We start from the raw sequence: 22714 nt of genomic DNA, 5'->3' as shown, positions 1-22714 counted from the left end.
AAAAAGTGGATTGAAAAAGTGGTTTGACTGTTAATTGTTTCCATCTGCAGGTCCAGTTTATGTTATTCCACTCAACACAGATTTAGTACGTCTAACAAGAGAATCGTCTGCTTGAGGCAAACATTAATTCCTGCAGAAAGCCACTGATCCATGAATGTGTGGAGAGTTCGCAGCCATCCATGGAAATCAGTTTCAAACATCTTTATGTTGATTTTGTTGAATTAAAGTTAATCATATTCAGAAATGGTTGTATTTGTTTCAATTGACACAAGTGGAAGCATGTGGGACTGCAGCGTAAACATTGTAATGATCCAAATCATCACTGCAGACTGAGAGAAAGTCTAATGTGACTACAGTAAATCCAGTGTTGACAGAATGGAAATTTAATGCATAGAATCTAAAATATGCAGCACGACGCTTTGCTTGTTCATAAATTTAACTTTTAATCTGACATCTTTTAGTTTTTAGTCTTGAAGATGTGAATAAACTCACAGTGTGGTGAAGAACTGAGGATGTTCCTCTTATCGTCACATCTTTTACTTTATTTGTTCCATAATTCATCAACTCATCATCTCCGCTTTACTGCTCCGAGTTTTAGCTATTAGCCGAATCCTTCAGTCTGTTGTGATCTTCTTCAGTGTAGACAGAGTTTCTGCAGAACTTAGAATGAGCCTTCCATTGTACTTAGCTTAGATTTTTCAGTGTTTATATGTATTTATGTTAAGTTTATTACAATTGATTTGTCAAACTGCACAGCCATGCTGGTTTTCAAGATTGCTTTTTTAATAGCAATGTATTTGTGAGCTAATAAGAAGAGCGGATTGGTCAACATGTCCTGCAATGTAAAGTTTTCCATCTGAAAATATTAAACCACATAATGTCTGATGTTTCAGTGTATGCAGCCAGTGTCTGCAGACTCTCCTGCCTCATATGGTTTCATGTGGAAATGATTTGCAGCCTGGCTTCAGAGTGAACTGCATGGAGGTGAAGCTGAAGCATCATTGGCTTAAAACCGCAGAAACACATTCAGTCATGTTATGAAGGTTTTACTTTCCGTCCTGTAAACAGCAAATGTCATATTTCTTCATCATTAATGCTACTCTGTGTTAATGCAATGAAGAAATATGAAGAAGATATTTTTCCTTTTCCATTTTAGTAAATTCCAGATGGTATACATCTTTCTTCTACTTATTTCCTGTGGTTTTCTTCCAGCAGAGATTGTTATCAATAACTGAAGTAATTAGCTGTCTGAGGTTAATTAGTTCAACTAAACTTAGATATAATTGTGCTGCAGAGATTCACCCAGAAAAATTGACAGCCTCAGGATCTGTTGGGTTTTTTTCTGCAGAAATGAGATCATGTTCTACTTCCTGTTTTCCTTCTTCATCTTTTGTTTGAGATGTTTGCTGACATTTTTTACTGCAGGTCCATTAATGGATCTCTACGGGATGCCAGAAGCAGCGCCGTGTGCAGCTTGTCTTTCGTTTTAATCTGAGCTCATTGGCTGATGTGATGTTAGAACGTATGGACTCTCCTGGGTTTGTTCTGCTGCTGCTGCTGCTGAGGGTTTCCATGGAATCTGATCTGAAAGCTTGAGAATAATTCCCGTTGGGATGCGGTTTGTAGGTCATTGTTCTGATGTGATTTGTTTCTGGTTTGTTTGGGGCGGGATGCATGCATGTGTCTGAATGATTGTCTGGGTGGGGGAGGGGAGGCGTTCAGGGCTGACCCACAAATCCTTTCCTTTTGCCATCTGAGGGGGATTATGGAAAACTAGGGTTAGACTGATCTAATGCTGTTCATTTGCTCATGCAAAGTACCTGCTACAAAAGCAAAAAAACCAGAAATGATTCATCATCAAAAGCTGAACCATTTCTGTGAAATATCTGCACAGAGCAATTAAATCAAGTGCTGTACTTTCACCCTGAGAGGCTTTGTTTTCTTTTTTTCTTGGATACTTGAGAAGGAACGCTGGGTTTGTAAGGGCCCACCTGCAATAACAAATTACTCCCAAGTGTGCAAGAAACATCCAAAAACAGTTCTGTGGATGATTTCTATCCAGATTTATTCATGTTCTGCATGTCTGGGGGTTCCACGCGAAATCTAGACGAAGGTGTTGCAAGATGAGAAACCTACCTGAGGAGAGCTTCCAAGCAAATTATATTCAGTAGCACTTACTGAAGCTGACAGTTTGTTGCTTGGAGAAATACTTGGAGAGAGACTCTCTGCTCAGAATGGTGTTTTTGGCAGGCGAGCTCTGAGCCGTCTTTGATCCGCTTCCTTGGGTTTATATCTGGGTGTCGGGTCTTTATCTGACGTGGAGGTGGGAGCCGAGTGATGACGAGCGAGGAAGGCTGAGTGAAGATAAACAGATCACCGTGTCGTTAGTCAGTTTGGATACAGTTGGCTCTTACCTGCACATGTTCCTGCACTCACAGTGTGACAAAGCATCAGTCAGCTGGAAATAAACTACAGGATAATTTTGCTGTAAAACATTTGGAGATTCTTAGATGATCACCTCATTACTGTTCCTCAGCATCACTGCGTTTGTTTCAGCCAACATTTGGCCTTCTGATGAAAGATGGTTTCTGTGTTGACTTGTGTTTGTTTTACACTAAAAATCCTTGAAGCTTTGTCTATATTTCATGTTACAAAGAACAGAGCGTTGTTGAACTGTGATGAATTCTGGATCTGAGATGACGCTGTTAGGTGGGTTTTTTCCCCGCGTTGTTATGCTTTGGGTTTGGTTTACAATTAGTCACACTGAACCACTAAACAATCATGGATGTTTCTTTAGTCTCCAGGTTTTACTAGTTGACTAATACCTGATAGTCTGGTAGACCTGGTTCGATTAGGAACCAGAACTTCATCATCTGCTCCGTCTTCAGCTGCTGTGGTTCTCTTCCTCTTTGCTCTGAGTCAAACCAACCTGTTCCCCTCCTGGCCTGTGGGGGCGCTGCTACAAGAACCACTGAAGGAAACGACACAAAAACCTCTGAAGACACTGAGAGCAACTTCCTTCTTCACTCCGCTCTGTAAACACCACCTCTTTAAAACCTCCAGGCATTTCTCCTGCTAGTGTTAGACTCAAAACCTGCGCTGGCTTTGGTTGGATTTATTTACCCAGAATGCCCTGCGCTGTAGTCCATTTCCTGCTTTTAGCGTGGTCTCTGGTCCACTTAGTGTTTACAAGGTGACATTTATGCAGGTTTTTTTATATATTAGTAATTGTTACAGTTACCGTGGTTACCGTTACTTATTGTAAACATCATTCTGTGTTTATTCCACAGACAGATCCTAACTGCAGTTTTCCAGAGGCAGCTGATGTTTCCTAATCCAGTCGGTTTGATTACAGACTGAGGCTGAAATGTGAGCAACAAACCAATAAAAACCTTTTTAAAATAGAAATGTGAGACTAATAAAATTATGTTTAATACTTGCTTAAATGTGATTTCCAAAAGCTACATTTAAGTATCTCATCAAAATCTATACTATAACTTACTGAATATTACTATAGCATTGTCTCTACTTATGTTGCTTTTAGCTGTTCACATGTGTTTTATGTAAATTGGCAGATTTTAGGAATGTTACCCGGCGCCTCTTTGTTCTCTTTACGAGTTTCCCTTTTCTCCCTCTGGACTTCAGAAGACGTGAACGTTTCCTGAGTGCTTGAATGATTCATCTCAGAATAAACAACGTTGCAGGGATCAGTTGTTGTTTTGTGTCTTGCAGTAATGAGAATAGATGTGTAACTGCATCGTTTTACAGCTAGAACACAAAGACCCTTGTCTAAGAACTAAAAGCATCCCAGCATGCTGCGGTTTATTTCTACTTCTCCCAGTTGAATCCAAATGGCTTAGTGAATGAAAACAGGAATACTTTAAAGTTTCTTGGCTACTTGCAGGCCTGGATCACTAAAAGCTGCAGACCGTTGCTTCAGTCTGCATGTTTGCTGCTATTTCTGCTCAGTGTTGACAGATGTGAAGTGACAGTTAAGAGGGATGGCTGGTTGGTTGCCTCTGAATCTCTTTCTATCTTCTGTTAGCAGCAGATAATGCATCTCTAAATCTTCTTGTGTAAGAGACCTTGTCAACAAATGCAGGGCAGGAAGAGATGACGAATGACGCAAGTGTCTGTTCAATCTTCCTTCCATTCCTTCCTGATTTTCTGATCCTGGACTCTTGGGAGGTCAGCAGCTCTTTCTCTTTGACTCTAATTCCTTCAGGAAAGGTATCCTGGGAAAAAGCGTTTCCTTTCCTCATCCTCATGTTGGCAGCTGACCTGGAAACGGTGCAAAGAGCAGGTGACGCAGGGAGTCGCTTAAGAAGAGACGCTAAGTGCCCTCTGTTTTATTTTAGATGCGATGAAGGACACAGCTCCATCTGCTTCCTGTCCCAAAGGCTGCAGCATTCACAGCTTGACTTTAGGAACAGAAGTGACTGAGCAGAAGAAAGAGTCACCACCTTTTCATGTTGTAACAAACGTTTCTGCTGAAATGCAAGAGGCTAAAAATAGTTACACATGTGGTAGATTCATCTAAGGACCGGTTGAGCCAGACATGGTTACAAATGAAGAGGAGAAAATAAAAGGCAGTGGTTGGTACTTCACCGTTTCATACTTCGGTAATTTCCACAATATTTTTGTTATAACAATTGTAAATTTTTTGATTATAGAAAAAAGCTGTTGTGTCAATTTGCATCTCCATCAGGGAAGTTTTGTGTCTTTAATGAAAGTCAGTGATTCAAAGTTTTTAAGTTAATTTTCTTTGCTCTGCACACAGTTTACAGTAAGGAAATACAGTTATGTAACTCCAGTGGTCGGCACTGTTAGCTGAAAGTTAGCTATGCTACCCCTAAACCAATATACCAACATGGTATTTAGCATAAGCTAATGCTAACATGCTATCTTCAGTCCAAATTATACCTGCTCTTGACAGACTGTGGCTGTTGAGCACCAATTTACATGTTTTATAATGCTTTATATATTGTTTTAATCTTTGTATTTCTGCGCTTCATTCTCTTCCTGTTGGTTGTTTGAAATAAAGTTGTTGGGAACAGAAGAGAGAAAACAGAAATGGAACTGCTGAATTTGACTACTTCAAAATAAGAGCATTAATATAAACATCTTCTTACCCATCAGTGACAAAACTTCAACATAGATGTTGAACTTTATTTAACTGAAAACTTGCAAAACAGCCAAGTAAATTAGAATTAATCCAGAAAAATGAATTTATGAGAAGCTAAGTGTGCTCAATGATTTCAAAGTTAGCAAAAACGCTAAAGCGCTTAACAGAAAACTAGCTCTGCTGTTAGCGCTTTAGCCCCTGGTCACCATAATTTGTGAAAATACTGAACCATCGTTAAAAATATATACATCATTTCCTAATTACATTGATAAAAAGTACTGCATAGGTTCAACATGGGGGGCATTAAATGACCCACAGCCTTAGAAACAAGGTTAAGAATCGCCAAACGGACCCACTTCGCTCAGCAGGTTCCTGTTGTGAACTTCATCAGTCAATGAGCCAATTAGGAATGCATGGCACACCTATTTGTTGAACTCCCTCAGGAAGCCGTTAGTTTCTCAGGAGAGTCTTCCTTCTCTTCCCTCAGACCCATCCGTCTCCCTCCTCTTGTCTTTGGTTCTGCTGCACCTGTCAAGTCTATTGTCCTCCACAGAGGAAGAGTGGACCCAGGCAGGCATGCTTCTGTGACCTTTTAATGCACATCCTCCTAGGAAGGGGGTGATGGGTTTTGTTCCTTGGACTTTTCTTACCAGGTTGCAGAGCAGTCAGAAAGAGGAAGGCGTGGTTCCCACCGCTCGCTGGATGTGATTGTGGACCACACATGGTCGTACTCCAGTGGCTCAGCAAAACCCTGAGCCTGGGTCGGCGGGCACAGGCACCGGGTCCCCAGCACTGCCTCCTTCAAGCAGCCATAAAGAACCCTCCAACCTTTTTGTCTGCTGGCTTTCACTATGCCTGAGCTCCTCTGGGCCCTTTGTCCGGCATTCTGGGGGCCGGTGCCTCCGAGTCCACTCCCTCAGCTTTGTTCGCTGCACCTACAATATGCCACCAACAAGTATTTCAGAAATGTAATGAATGCATTTCTTTCTGTTAGCCTGAATGTGCCAAAGTAAAGAGCGAAGTGAGGAGGCTTGTGGTTCTCTGGGCCTCTCAAGGTTTTGCTAATGATTGTTGGTATTGAGCTCGGTTGATAATGTGGATTATTCATTGGCTAAAATTCAGCCAGAAAGATTTTTTTTTTAACAATGTTTGCTTCAAGTTTAGTTAATTTCCGTCAGTTGTGGTGAAATTGTAATTTAACTAAAATGTCATGCTTGAGAAGGAAAGAGCAGACGTCAGAGTAATTGAAAAGTAGCATGCCTTGTGCCACTCTGTCTTCATTTTAAAGCTATAAATGTTTTCATGAGGGCTTATAAAGTTTGTTTCCTTGATATGTTTTCTGTTTAATGTCTCACACATGTTCATGAGGTTTCTCCCTTCATTATGCTGCGGTACCAGTCCCACACTGACACTTTATTAAACACACTGGAAAAAATACATTCTATTAAAAATTCAGCATATTAATTTTAACAGAGCTTTTCATTTAGTTTATATCATAATGAGTTTTTTCCCCTTGTTTATCATATAAACAGTAGTTATGGTTGTGTCATGCCAGAGCTGCTAAGTCATTAAAGAACAAAATATTGTTCTAAATGAAGCAAGGCTTGATTTGGTCGATATGTTGTCAGATCAATATCAGCCTCATTATTCTCACAGAGAAAACTTCACAGCTCTGAAGCAGCAGTTCAAACCGTATAACTGATTCAATGTCATTTGTTGTCTTACTGCACTTTAACCTTCCTGAATTTCCAGGCATCTGCCTGTTATTAGCTTTAATGCGGTATCAGGGAGGGACGCCGTGTCATCAATTGCCTGATCTTTAATCTTAAATTGGATCAGCATCTAGGACAAAACAATTCCCAGTTTTTCACTCGGTACTCATGACTCAAATTGGACTGATCTCCTTATGGAGTTGCTGAACACAGATCCTTCATACACACACTCAGGAACCAGAAAACAAGCAGCTGTGTGTTTAAACCGCAGAGTTTCCCTGAGGAGAGCAGCTGATTAGATTACTATCGTGTGATTCCTACTTTTAGATGAGATGCCCATAAAGCACACTGATTTCTTCTCGTTTTATCCCAGTGGTTCTGTTTGGCTCATTCCACTGTAATTTGAATGATAGTCTCATCAGGATGAATAATTACTTTGCTACTGAGGTTTTTTAGTGTCTGGACCCGTTGTAGGTAGGATTTTCTTTAGGTTCAGGACGGTCTGTGTTAAATGGTTTTAGAAAATCCAATACTGCTGACAGTTGCAGAATTGCTGCATCTTAGTGCAGAGTTCAATTTAGCCCCACAATGGGAACAGAAGAAAATTGCCTCTGAATGTTTTTGCTTGAAAGGAAAAAAGATTAGCTATGGGAAGCCTTTGTGGTGTTGTGACCAAATGGAGGATAAGTTACAGAGGAAAACTTTCTGTTGGAGGAGGATGACTCTTCTGTCTCCTCCGTCTGAAGACCTAAACTACTAACCTTAGCTACAGATATTCACGTGACCTGTTTTCCCTCACTAACTGTGTGCACAAAACGTCGATATTTTGTTAATCACTAAAAAAATACAATTTTGCAATTTCGGGGTTTCCATTAAATAAGAAATGCAATTAAAATTTCATGTGAATAAGTCTGTTTTAACCTCCAAACTGGACCGCTCCGTTCCAGTTTCATGAGGACATGTCTCCAAAAACTAAACTCTTTATCCCTGCGAACATTTCCAAAGCGTTATCTGGCTTTGGAGTAATGGCTTCTTCCCCTAAACGGCCCTTCAGCCCATGTAGCCACAGCAGCTGGTGGACTTTGCTTCTCTGTGAATAACGAAACTCTTTGACCAGCTTCAGCAGCATCTTTGCTTTTTCTGTTCTGACTGATTCACACATTTCTCACCGTCCGTCTTGGAGAAATAAAACCCAAATGAAACATCCGCCTTCTGCATTGTACCACAGATAATAATAGTGAACTGTTCAGCAGCTCTCCAGGAATCATCTGAGCGCGTGGAGTTATCTCGTGTCAGGCCAGTGTTTACTGCCACTGATTTAAGATTCTGCTCTCTGCAAATGGAAAAGTCAGTGAAATACAGAGTCTGTAAAAAGCACAAGCCATGGTTTCAGGGGTGGTGCGGTTTGGGTGATTTGGTGGCTGTAAATTGTTAAATGGGCTCCTTTGCAAAAATGCAAATTGACACCATGTGGAAGACAAAGCATTTAAAAACACATAGGGGGCTATTTGTTCTCTTCTTGGACATGTTTATAGGTTTACGAGGCTTTGCTCTCACGCAACGGCAAGCTTTACTGGAGATATTTAGGTTAATTGTTTGTTTTCCTCTCCTCTGTTCAGCTGTCTTCCTGGTTTAAATGAACGCTGAAACTTTTTTTACCGAATGGAAGACAACAGTGGACTTCAGCTTTCATTTTCTTTTGCTGTAATAACATAATTAGAGGCTCATATTTTAAGTTAAATATTATTTCTAAGTTTCTCTGATTGGCCTTTTTAAAAACGATTTGAGAGCAATAAAAAGTTAATCAGTGTTCAGGACGCTGATCAGCTGTTAAGGTCACAATGTGCTACTGATCTGATCTGATCTGATCTGATGGGTCCAGTGTGAAAAGGAAATCAAAGTTGGGTTATTCATTCACACTTCCCAAAACAAACCGGATTTCTGGCAAACAGACTGGAGTTGGATTAAAGCAAACTGAGCAGAACTGGTATGAATGCACCATTAAACAGTATCATTAAACAGCAGCAAAGGTTTGAAAAGTGCACCGTTGCTTAAGTCTCCTCTCTACAGGACACCAAGTGTCCCGTTACTTGGTTTCACTGAGGTATTAATATTAAAACAGAGATACTGCTGCAGTGAGAAGAACAAGTAGCAAACAGCTGGTTCAAATGTGCCAGTCTGAGAAGTTCTGGCCATTAAAGATGACTTCTCCTCTTTCCATCACTGCTGTTTTCAGAGGTACTTCCTGCACTTTATCTCCCTGCAGTAAACCCCAGTGAGCGCAGGCCTCTGCTCTGATGTCCCATGACGCAGGCTCATGCTGCCGGCTGAGGCTCTTAAAACCTTTTCCTCGCAAACAGGTCTAGGTAGAGCGACAAGCATAGCGCTCTGTCTCTGCCTCAGACATTATCTCTGCCTTACACAGGTCCTTCTGACCCGCTCTGCAGGTCAACATCCTCTGAACCCAAACTAGAATGTAAACAGGCCGCTGGTATGAAGGGCTGGATGGGTCTTGAATGAAACGCATACACAAGAGTAACCTCCCCTCGCTTGATCTGCCTCTCCATGTGAAGAGAAGCACCCTGAACACGAGAGGAGGAACGAATCAAACAAATTTATTACCATGTGGCCAGAAAGGTCAGACCGTGACAAAAGCCTCCTGTTGTGAGCAGGAGAGCTGCCTCCCCCCCCACCCCGGGCCTGAGTGACTACCTCAGCATTAGACATGGGTCAGGCTGGGAGGAAACACACACACGAGCTGGAACCAGTCCCACCACTAAAAACCTGCCTGGAATGGAACATTTACTCAATGGAAACCAGTTTGGTTGCATTTTCCAAATTTTACTTTTGCAGTTGGGACACAATTATGTAACCATTAATTATAAATTCAGTTAAATTTAATCATCTGAGTTTCAATCTGTATTTGTCCTTAAAGGTGAACACATCTTTCTTGTAAAGCTTTAGTTGTTCTGAAAGTGGTTAATAAGTGAATATTTGATTTTGAATGGGCAGTGGTAAATGCAAACTTTTTGAATTTATTCTAATAGATTATTCTGTAACTACTGTAGATTCACTGGTTTGGGTTTTTGTTTTAACTCTCTGACCTGCAGCTGCAGATTCTGATTGTTCATATATATATACAGTATGTACATATATATATATATATGATTAAAAGAGTCAGTTAAGCACAGCAGGATCAGAGAATGCAGGTCCTTCACTTTAACTCTGAGGTTTCTACCAGGGTTCCAGATGTGCAGAGGTCTACTTTGTTTTATTCTGTTTATAACATATATTACTTATATGAATTTTAGAATGATTGAGTAAATAATCACATTAAATCAGACAAATTATTGAGTTCAACTGCTGGAGGGAGTAGCAAGACACACTGACAACAAAATGGTGCAAAACTAGTGAAATTTATTGATATTTACAATATATACAGACAAGTTATTCAAAATTGTTCATGAGATCCAAGATATTTTTTCCTTTATCCAAGAAATTTAACCAGTTCAGCTCCATGATGGAGGTGAGAGAACTGATTGGGGAAAAAAAGGATCCAGTCCAGAGTGATGTGAATGTTTGGCTGTGGCATAAATCATAAATCATGAATCATAAATCATGAATCACAAATCATGAATCATGAATCATACCAGATGGGAAGGAGTTGACAGGATGTGACGTTTCTTTGCTGTGTGGTTTAGCTCAGTCTGGCCCACTTGGCAACAGACAATCAGAATCCTGGATCTGGAAACGGGAACCTGGCCGATTATCAACCCTGGGTTTTGTCTATCAAAATAAAAATAAAAATCATACATGTACATGTTGTTCTCATCACTGTAGTGAAATGAGTTTATAACAATTAAACTCATGCGAGTACTCATTCATTTCATTAACATACAATGGATAGTGTTTTACAAGTCAAAGTATTTTCAGTTTAAATGCGTCATCAAGGTGATAAAACATAATATCAGTTTATAGTGACCGGGGCTAAACAATAGCCAGGAGCTAGCGCTAGCATGCTAGCTCCGAACAAAACAACACAACTCACCAGTTCGCACTGGTCCAACCGTGAGATCGATAGAAAGTTTTGAGCCACAATCGCGTATCTGAAGGTTGAGAAGCATATGAATGAAAAACAGCACTATAGACATTTGCTAAAGGCTACGATCAGCTAGAAGCTTACCTACAGCAGCAGCCGGTCATGTGACCCTGAAACCACGCGAGACCTCGGTTGGTTTATTTTTGTGCTAAAGAAATTAAGGAAAAGAGGATTTTATTTTTAAATAAATCTTTAAATAAAAATAAATAAAGTTAATCTAACAAAAATGAAAAAAAAGATCCTAGTTACATGTTCATCCTTCTTGTTATCTGCTGAATGTTTTGCTCTCTCTGTCTCTCTCTGTCTGGATTGAGCCAGCTATAGTGCTGTACAGGTTTTGTTGGCGTTAAATGCTTATGGGTGACTCGAGTCCGTTTGCCTAGAAAGTCCGAGACAAGAACTTTCCGGAAACACGAAGCGGGATATCCTGGTTTCTCCGTTTACGCTCTAAAAATACGCCTGAGCCGCTTTGTGATATTAGATCTGGGTGATGACATATAACTCACAGATGTTCAATCACTTTTACCAAACTTCCACCAGACTGAATTTTATTTTAACAGACGGAAACAAATGGAAATCTTTACATGCCTTGTATTTTAAAAGCATTAGAGCACACAGCGCCACTTCTAGATTGGATCAAATTAACGTTTTTTGTGTGTTTTGAGATGTCATGTGTTGTGAATTGGAATTAAATTCACAACAAATTATATATATATATATATATATATATATATATATATATATATATATATATATATATATATATATATATAATTTATTTAATTCCAATGTATATATTGGAATATTGGAATTTCCGTGTATATATATATATATATATATATATATATATATATATATACACGGAAATTCATCTAAACTGGACCTTCAATTGTGTTTACTGTTTAATTTCTCTTTGTGTTGGCTGGAAGAATGGAGGTGTTTTGCGCTGTACTGGTTTAACTGGACCCATAATAAATCTGCCTGGTGATCTTGTAATGCAGCAGTTTCACACGACTTAAGAGGATTTACGGTTAGGATTTGAAAATCAAATCTGTCTATTTCTTTCATGTCTGCTCCTTCCTCCATGTGTTTTCTGGTGCCAGATTATCAGGGACCCTCTCCATGCTTTTCCACAGTGCACCACTACAGATTTGCAGGTTTTCCGTAGACTAGATATAAAATATTCCAAAGAAAATACAGTTTAGGAAACTGAAATCTCTTGGAGCAACACTACTTGGCACTACTGACTGGCATTTGCAAAGTGGCCAATCAGGAGCAGCATTTATTTTTATTGTTGCTGATTGGCTGAACAGCAAAGAAAAAGAAAGACTGTTAAGCTTCTACTTTAGTGATAAGACGGTTTCCAATGTGTGCATTGATGCATATTAAGCTATATTTGGTGTTTGAACTATTACAATAAGAAGAGCGTATATCAATGACCTCTTCCACCCCTAAACTGGGCCGACCTCCTCTCTGTGTTTCGGAGGATATTAAAGTCACAGTTTGGTCATGCAGCTTTTTCTGCCTGGTTTCTCATCTCAGACTCTTTGAGTCGCTGAGTTTGGAAAATCCTGATGACGTGATGACTTGTCCTGGGCTTTCAGTCTTTTTCTAATATCCGGCCTGGCTTCGTGTTTTCTCTGGTTGGTTGGTTGCTGCACCACCAAATCAATCTTCGATCTTTTCCTTATTTGTTCTGCCTTTTTTTAACCTCCATCCTAATACTGCATTCATCTCATGACTGAAACTTGCTTCACTGACAAAGTGGTTTGCTCTCTCTTGATTATTTCTCATCATAAATCTTACTGTGCATTTTTTATGGGATCTGCCTAAAAGCAAACTTTCTCAAATTAGTTTTTTATTGTGAACAAAGAAACTTCTCTTCATTCAATGAATAGTTCTTTATCAGTCAGTCGCCCTTTACTTAAAAAGCCCAAGCTTTTGGAAAGTTACCAACTGAAAAATGTTTCTGCCTCAGCCGTCATTGTGACAAGCTGAGCAGGAACGACAGACCGAGCCTCATGAATGAAATCCAGACACGTTGTGGAGGGAATGATGGCTGCAGCCCTGAAGCTTCAAGAAGTAAAAGTTTTTCAGTGGCCTCCCTTGTTAGAGGCCACATGATCTTTTTGCTCCTCTGGGAGTCGATGTGAAGGCTGGCGGTTTGGGGAGGAATGTGCTCCCTGCTGGAAAACACTCGCAGTCCACACAGAGGTCCTTCCTGCTGCCAGTTCTGCTTAGAGACTGAGCCGAGCCAGTAGCCCAGAGCTGGCCTCCATTCTGGTACAGGAGCAGGAGATGGTGGTGGTGATGATGATGATGATGATGATGATGATGATGATGAACATCCACATGGATTAATGATTTGCCTGATGGTGGGCACCAAAGTTAGCTATGCTAACCCTAAAGCACTTATTATAAACATCAGTTCTGCTAACACTAAAGCGCCATATCAGCATAATATTTAGCAGAAGCTAATGCTAACACACTATACCGGCATAGTATTTATTGGAAGCTAATGCTAGCGTGCCATACCGGCATAGTATTTATTGGAAGCTAATGCTAGCGTGCCATACCGGCATAGTATTTATTGGAAGCTAATGCTAAAACGCTATCAGCATGGTATAAAGCAATATGTGAATTTTGCATGTCTGTGGTTAATTAACACCCTGGTTGTTTCTGGTGTTAGCGATGAATTCCTCTGTTCATCTCATGTTTGTTTGGAACTGCTGGACAAACAGTCTTCACCCCCGTCAAAACAAGAGCATGAATTTTGCTCCTATTTCAAGAATTCCCAAACCAAAACTTCAACCCAGATATCAAACTTTACTTAACTGAAAGTTTACAAAACAGTCAAGTAAATTAGTGCTATAGAATTTAAAATATGATTTCTTTATTAATTAGCTCTGCTATTAACGGATTAGCCGGAGTGGACCCACCACTGGATTAGCCATATTTTAAGAAAGCAGCCTGAAATCCCAGCTGTAGGTTATAATGCAAACGATTCTCATTTATCTGCTGAGTGAGTTAAAAACGTCCGTCTTTATACTCCGTTACTCGGCCGTCAGCCTGTCAGGTGCTGCTTGGATCTGCGACACATGAGCAGAAGAAAGTCCGAGCAGTGAAACGTGTGCATGGCAGCTCATCATGCCAGGATGTAAGAGCTGCTGGCTTCTGACAGCCTCACTCTGCCGATGTGTTCAGCTTGGCTGCCAGAAGAATCCGGTGTGGTTTTTCAGCAGCATTAATGCATCTAGCTGCAGCGGCTCGGCAGCACCGGGCCAAGCTGAGTCCAGAAAAGCTTTGACATGTCATGGAACCATTAGAGCCTCATATGAACCTCCTGGGCTGGAATAAAGACCTCACTTGACAAATAGACTGAGGAAAATGAAAGGGATGTCTGAGGATGGAGTAGAGAACTGAGCTGCACCACCTCCATCATTCTGACCAGGGAAAATGCAGAAACCCCATCGGTTGTGTGCTGAGGAGCTCAGCAGTTTGCTCCCATCTCTCTGCTGATTGTTGCAGCGCTCTTCCAGGCTTCCTGCAGGCTGCTAATGTTCAAGAGCTGCAATTTCTACTATTTCACCGCATTTTATGATTTGATGAATGCTGCAATCTATGGTTGGAAATCTCTGCAGCATCCCAACAGTCTTAGAGGGATTTTACTTTCATTATGACCTAAGAAGACATCACTGGCATTTTGAAATGGATCTGTAACCAAACAACGTCCATAAATTTAATAAGAAATATTTCTGAATACATCAAAGTGCTGCAGTTTAAAGCTTTGCAGGTTCATGATTTTTACTGCTTTCCAAAATCTTAGAGTGAGCGCCATAAGATTGCTGTTTGTAAGGTTGTCATGGTGATGCTTGTTATAGAAAAATGATTGTGCTAAAGTCCTTATGACTGTGTTGAACTTTAGTTTCTGAAGTCACATGACCTTCTGCATTGGCCACAACCATGGTTTATGATGAATCTTTATTTCTGCTGTGTTTTGAATGCCGCCTGCCGGAGCGGATCAGGTCTGCAGCTGCAGGCGTCAGATAAGCTGAATACATATTCAGTCTTATGTCCTCGTATATTGTCTTATAAATATTGAAGTTTGTGTCTTTGGGACTAAAAGATGTTTTAAACTCTAAGTTAGAGCTGACACTATTGCTCTTGTCTTTTGCAAGATTCCTAATAAACATGGTGCTAAAATTAAGGCTATTTCATGCCCAGCAGTAGCTACTTCTTTGTCACAGGAAGCTAGATCTACTGATCTGACTAATGATAGGCCGGCACCGATAGCTGAGCGGTTCACACTGGGAAAGGAGAAGGAGACCAGTAACGCACGTTAACTTTGGAGAAGCTGAAAACCCACTGGACTGACTTCTTCTTCTACTGAAGGAAGTTCAATAAAGGGTCATTTTAGTGTGTTTACATTTTACAGACGAGGTTCGAATTATTCTGCTTTTAGGGTAGAATAATCCAGTCCATGTTGGAAGAGTCTTAGACTTACATTCTAAGTGTTGACGTTTTTAAAGTAGATCAAATTAAAGATACAATTAGTAAAGTAGAGAAACAATAGCAGAAAACCTATAGTCGTCTGCTGATTCAGAAACCAACTTCATCTCTGTATGTTTATGGTTGGTGTTATGATAGAAACTTAGTCAAAAGGACACATCGTGGCGTTTAATACATGTCGTTACAGAAATTGCATCTCAAACATTTTCCTTTCTAAAATTTGTGTTAAAGAAAAAAAAAGTCACTTTGGCTACCAAGGCTAATGCTAGCATATCTGAGCTAATTGCCAGAATAGGAAGAAGGTAACCAGCCTCAGCATGCTAGTCACTAGCTTCTCCAAAGTTAACAGTAGCAGTCTCCTTCTCATTTGCCAGCGGCCGTTGCTTAGTTACCAGAACCAGCCCATCTTTATTCAAATATCTGGAATGGATCTGACCTCCTGCAGTAAGGAAGTAGCCACCACTGGGTGTGCAGTAGTTCTAGTTTTGCCAATAATCCTGCGCTATGCTTTTAGTGTTTGATAAATAACATTTTTTCCACAACATGCTCCACAGAGAGACTTTTCACCCATGTTATGCACACCTTTCTGGTGACTCTCCACCACATTCCAGTTGTTTAGAGACGCAGCTGGTCTGTAGCAGCATCATGTGGAGCATCCTGGCTGCACAAAGCCAGAGTCAGGTGGCATGCTGCAGGTGGGGCAGACACACCATGCTGCATCCGCAGAGGAAAATTTATGTTTGTTCACGTTTGGAAAAATTCAGATTGTTCATATTTAGAGTTTCCACTCTTATCCTGGTAAGAAATCAGGATATTTCATTAAACTTGCCCACTAGTTGGCGCTGTATTTACCTCACAACAATCTGATTCTTCTGGAATATGAAGCCAGCTGCACTGGACCGATGACCGATGTTTGATCTGCTGTCCTTTTAATGCAGGAGAGACACTGCTACAGAAGTTATAGCAGACAATGTAGCAGAAGAGAACAAGAGGAGTTTAATGAACAATTTAATTTTCTTCTTGACAAAGGATCATATTTTAAAAATCGATTTATATAGATTTAATTTAAAAACTGTCCTTCAGATCATGGCTGTCTTATTTCATGCATTCATACCTTTAAATGTGTTTAACTTCACTTCTCTTTCCTATGATTCAATTTTTGTCCCACATAATAAAAATGTGATGAATTGCATGAGGAGAACCCCCCCCCCCCACACACACACACACACACTCACGCCTCCACCTTTTCTCCACCCATTTCTCCTTGAGCTAATTACGTGTGTAAATTGTGACTACCACAGGGAGATTACAACCTTGTTCGCTCGGTTTGTTATCACTTGTCATGTGTCATTTATCAAACTTGTAATTACAACACCTCCGCTCGGCTTTTGCTGCAGCTTCTTTCTCACAGGGGGGCTCATTAAGCAAATTGTAGCCATCATTGTCTGAAAGGAGAGCATGATGGGCGTGCTGCTCTGTCAGAGGAGCAGGAAACGTTGGACAAGGCCTCGCCGTCTCTGTAAGGACTCCTGGAGAGACACACACCCTCCCTGACCCCTGACCCCTGCTGGTGGTCCCAGCAGCCATTCACACACACAGCTTGTGGCTGATGAAGCAGCATTGGGTTAGGTCATGCAGGCTCATCCCACACAAAGGGCTGGTCCAATTGTTCCTTTTGGCGAATGCTGCTGCCTATAAGGAGAAACCTAATGTCCACGTGTGTTGTCCTTAAATACCTTTAAACATGGATGTATCGAACGCTTTGCCCTTCTGGCCTGATCCTGGCAGCAGGAGCAAACAGTCTCCCAGAGCCATCCTCTTTCTAAACTCTTCCTTTCCTCCTGTAGTGTTCTTTTCCTGACCGTCGATGTCAAGCCGTTCTCCAGTACTAAAGGCAACAACTCTTAGAGCTGTGATGACTGTCCTGCTCAGATCTTTCATTAAAATACAGATTTATTTGATTCAGTTCAGCTAAGAAATACTTTAAATTTCCCAGAGGGACAGTAAATGTTCCCAATTAAATGTTGCAGTTCATATCATAAAAGTATCTACAGAGAGTTGTTGTGGATGATGATGCTAATCCAGTAACAGTCAGTTCTGCAACATATCTGAAGAGGCCCCTGACTGAAGACCATTTCTGTGTGACACTCTGAAGATTAATATTCCTAACTATCAATTGTTAGCTAGCCCTGCTAATCCACCTCTTTAGCTCTCTGTCTGGCTGTAGAGAACTACGGCTCCATGAATCCCAGAATCAGTTTTCTCTCTTGTGCTTTTCTGAATTCAGAAGTCTTTGGCTGTTGGAGCAAACTAGTTGTTTTAAATTTGGTCCATCCAGTAAATCCAGTTGCTCAGTAAAATGTGAAGTTGACCAGTAACCAGACGGCTCTTCGCTCCTTTTCTGTTCTCACAGCAGGTCTTGATGCTCAATTAAAATTTGTTTTGCTGAAATAAATTCTTTTCCCGTTTGTCCATTCTGATGATTAAATGAATCAGACTTCTTTGTGACTCAGTATACTGTCGGTCCAGTTTGTGACATGTTCACTGACTCAGTCTGCTTTCATTACTTCATTATAATCATCTTCAAACATTGTTTAGATTTACAGTCTGGCTTCTCCTGGAGCAGAGTTCTGCTGCACATCTCACATCAACCATGTAAAAGTCGGATAAAATGCAACATGACCTTCACACTGCAGACGCTTTGAATACTATCAGGAACGATTTGGCTCCATGTGACACAAATTGGATTTTTTGGTGGTGAAAAGATCAGAATTGTTCCATTCAGACTAAATGAAAAGTCAGATTTGGTCTCATCCTCCTGCTGTTCCAATTCACCTTCATTTCTGGTTTGGGGTAGCCATGTGATCACGTTTTCTGACTGTTATTGGAAACAAAAATGAAATATTGTGTTTTCTGCTTGTAAAATGCAGAGGATTATATTTATGGACTGTGTTTTGCTCATTTAGCTACTGGTTTGTCATATATCAACGTTTTTCTGTTTTTCTCTTCCCAGCCGAGCCATTAAGACCAATCAGGACCTGCTTCCGGAGACGCCCTGGACCAACATCTTTTACGATGACTTCTGGGGAACCTTGCTGACCCACAGTGGCAGCCACAAGTCCTACCGGCCCCTCTGCACCCTGTCCTTCCGCCTGAACTACGCGGTGGGCGGCCTGGAGCCCTGGGGCTACCACGCCGTCAACGTGGCGCTGCACGGCGCCGTGACCGTCCTGTTCACCTCTCTGGCCCGCCTGCTGCTGGGCGGGGGACCGTGGAGCCTGCTGGCCGGCCTGCTGTTCGCCTCCCACCCAGTCCACACCGAGGCGGTGGCGGGCGTGGTGGGGCGGGCCGACGAAGGCGCCGCCCTGTTCTTCCTGCTGTCCTTGCTGTGTTACGTCCGACACTGCGGGCTGCGGGGCCACGCCGGGCCCTGGCGGCTTGCAGCGTGGCTCCTGAGCAGCCTGGCCTGCGCCGCCTGCAGCATGCTGTGGAAGGAGCTGGGAGTCACAGTCCTGGCCGTAGCGGCTTTATACGACGTCTGCGTTTTCCACAGACTCAAACTGAGACAGACCATTCTGCTGCTTTACAAGGTAAAACTCTTTGCTTCTGCCTCAGAGGGAAGTTAGGTGGATCACACAGAGGTGTGTTTGCAGTGCTGGTTTGTTCTGAGTGTGTGAACAGCTGCGTCCTTCAGGGATCACTGAAACCAACCTGAACAAGCAGAACAGCGCTGATGGTTCACAGCTCTTCATTTGCTTCTGGTGGCTGATATGAGAGGAATATATTTATGTCTGGCATGCAAACAAACAAACAGCTTTTCATAATAAAAGCATGACAAAATTATATCTGAATCTTTTCGGCACTTTATCTGCAGGACAAAACCTGGTGATGATATTTAGTGATATTTATCTGGATATGGTTTCTATCCAGGTTCAGATTCTGTTTCAATATTCATATTAATGAATGCAAAATATTGCCTTAATTACATCAGATTAATTAGAATCCAAACAAACAACACAACATGCAAAAATAACAGAACAGAAAGGCAATAAAATATTACAGGGTTGGGAAAAAGTGTTTTAAGATATCAATATCAAAGGCTTCGTGTCTTTTGAGATGCTTATAAATTGATATTTGCCATAAAATATTTGCAGAAACAGGAAGTTCCTAAGAGGCACCTGATGTTCTTTAAGTTTCCTCTTGAAGCAGAGATAGGCGGCGCTCTCTCTAACAGGTGATGTATTGCAGCTCTACATCCTGTAACTGATAAAACATTCTGTGAAAATGAATGTTTTCTGAAGCTCAGTCTGCCCTGGAGCTCCACCGCGTCCCATTTATACAGCTTTGCTTTTAAAAAAAATCCTCAAAACAAGACCTGATGGATTATTAACGACACTTTCTCAGTTAGCAACATAATGATGTAAAAATCCTATTTGCATTTATGTTTAAAAGTGTAAATATGCCTGAGGAAAACCAGAAAATAATGCAAATCAGGTTCACACTACGACTGAATCTTTAAATCATGGCTCCACCTCCGGCCTGTTGGGCCACATTATTGTCTCTTATTGTATTTTAAAAACTTCCCCTTAAAATGTTTCTTGCTAAATTATTAAAAATGTTTTATTATCCAGCACCAGATGTGACAACAAGACTTCAAACTTGAGTCGGCGTTCAGTCGTAAATATGAAAAACTTTAGATTTGTTAGTTAAGTCTTTCTTTGACTTGAGAGTCAAATATTTACAATATTTAGAAAATATTCTAAAAATGTGTGTTGAATGATTGTAAATATTTCTCACTGTGGCCTTAGAAGAACATTTTAAAGATTTGCAGTCATTGTTTCTGACCTGTGCATTATTAAAATCATTCAGCAGATCTCAGAATATGAAGCATAACATGCAAAATACCTGAAGTGTGTCTGTTTTTAATGGATGGTGCATATTTTAGATATATGTGTTGTAGAAGCTGCTCTTTGCATGAAGCATGTGGCTTTTCCTATGTGTGTGCGTGTGTGTGTGTGTGCGTGTTACTGTGTGTGTGTGGCTTCATGCTTTCACCACATGTTCAACAAAAGAAAGGAAAGAAAAGAAAGCATTATTCTGGAGAACTAGCTGAAATAACAAAATGTGATGACCGTTTTATAACTCCTTGTTGCCGTAGCGCCCGGTCTGTACAGAAGACCTTTTCCCCATAAGCACCTGTCAGAAGCATTTTCCATTTTCTGCCTGTTTGTTGGGCCGTCCACATTTTCCCCCAACATAGCAGATCCAACAAGATGGCTGCCCAGGCTGCTCTAAATCTGCCAATGGGAGCGAGCGCTGCTGAGGTTGGGAAAGGCTGAGAACAGAGCTGCACAATATCAGGAAAACAATCGCTATTAATAATCGATTATCAAAATAAAAAAAAAACTAACTTAGCAATCGATTAATCATTTATTCGAATATACAAACTCTAAAAATGACCATTTGCTGAAAGAGCAGGAGAGTAATTCAACCAAAACTGTACAAAAAATCTATATTTTTTACATTTAAGATGAAAAACCTTAATATTTCATTTCTTAATCTAAATATTCCTCATTATTTTTTATATTTGCTCACTCGTGTTGCAACTCCTGAACTCTTGTCGTAATTTTGTAGATGTTTAACTAAAATGTTAAAAACTCAGTAGTTCATATCTTTAAAGTCGTATTTATGGTAGACGGTGATGATTGGTTATGACATCAACAAAGTTCACCAAGATTAGATCTCAAATGAAAGGGTGAATAAAATTACACCAAATCAGTCTGTTCTACTCAAAGACAAAACGTGAATTATGATAATCAGTTCTGCAAACACTGCTGCTCTCTTCCATAAAGGGGGAGATGACACACTGTGTGAGTTGTCCTTTCATTTTGGAGATCTTCCTCCTCCAATGGGAGAGAAAGTAGTTAAAGCAGAACATTTCTAAAGTTAAAATGTGACGCAGTTTGGTTCCAGTAACCTGACGTTTAGAAAACCTCCATCAGACGCAGTCATGCTAACTTCCTGTTCCGGTGAGCGAAGCAGAGAGACGCTGGTCACTGGAGGAGTGTTTCTGAACCAAACGGCTGATGATCCGTCACTGCTGCACATTCAGAGCGTTTTGCTTTCTGCCTGTCAGTGTGACGCCTGGCAGCCGATGAAGAGGAGCTGCTCTTCTGGAATCTAACTAGCAACACTTAGTTAATTGTTTGATTAAAAAATATATTTGCATCAGGCAACGAGATACACCTGGAGAACTTTGAGTAGATTTATCCTTTAAATGGTAACGTAAGGTCCTAAAGTATGAAAACATCCACATTATGTGATGCCTTGAAAAGTGGAGAAAAGAGTGTCATTATGTTGTTTACTCAGACAGACCTTTACTATTTTGATTCCCTCCAGTTTGCAGCTTATTAACCCCGTCATGGCCGCTTGCTGCTGCGAACTCAGGCAGAGAGTTGATGGAGTTCAAATGTAACATATTGATGCCATAATCATGCCTAATGTGGAAAACAGGCTCTTTATGAGGCTCTTTCCTGCACAGCGTTAGTTAATAGGCTCGTTTTCTGTGCAAGACACTGAAAGTCGATTAGAGTTCCTAATTTAGCTGAGGAACAAATGCAGTCAGATGGTGTTTAGCAGATACAGAGCTCTGTTCTGCATCTCTACTAGGCAGTAAAATGAATATTAAACATGTGGAAATGACCCTGAATGAAAGAGCTGTGATAGAAAACAATTCCTGTTCGGCAGGCGGTCCAGTGTAAACGCCTCTGGGAAAACTCCGCTCTGTGCATCGCCTCTTTTCTCTGGAGTTTAGCATCCACTGTTCTTTTGTCTAAAGTCACATTTTTAACTGGGAGCGGAATATGTTTGTGATTTCTGGAGCGTTGAACATCAGCCGGAGAACTGAGGGGCCGACGCTTCCAACACGACCGCAGTGAAACTTCTGAAAACGCTTTGCTGAAACGAAACGCTCTGAAACCGTAAACTGGAGGAAGCAGATTTATCTTGCTGATGTCATGTCAGCTCCTTGCATCCATCCATTCCTGGAAAGGCTTCCATGGAAACTCCAAATATTCCTCTGTAATCATCAAAGTACACAGCAGAAAAATAATTCCCAGATCTGGGACGAGACGCAGCTGGCCCTGAGAGGAAGTCAGGCTGCATCTTTTCTCACCTCCTGTTTTCTGTTTGCACTTCTCCCGTTAGTTCAAGGTCACTGCTCAGGGTATCTGTGCATGTGTGTGTGTGTGGAGGGGGGGGGTGTATCTG

General features: G+C 40.9%; 1 protein-coding gene across 1 annotated transcript in view; it reads left to right on the top strand.

Moving 5' to 3' along the window:
• Positions 1-22714, top strand: part of tmtc2b (transmembrane O-mannosyltransferase targeting cadherins 2b) — a 97014-nt gene that overhangs the window by 28046 nt on the left and 46254 nt on the right. The window contains exon 2 of the mRNA XM_032580483.1: positions 18459-19035. Within this exon, the coding sequence (XP_032436374.1) occupies positions 18459-19035 (577 nt within the window). The remainder of the gene's footprint in view (positions 1-18458; positions 19036-22714) is intronic.

This window comes from Xiphophorus hellerii, chromosome 2, assembly GCF_003331165.1.
Source record: "Xiphophorus hellerii strain 12219 chromosome 2, Xiphophorus_hellerii-4.1, whole genome shotgun sequence".
Lineage (NCBI taxonomy): Eukaryota > Metazoa > Chordata > Actinopteri > Cyprinodontiformes > Poeciliidae > Xiphophorus > Xiphophorus hellerii.
Note: the sequence above shows the minus strand (reverse complement) of the source record. Positions and strands in the feature narration are given on the sequence as shown.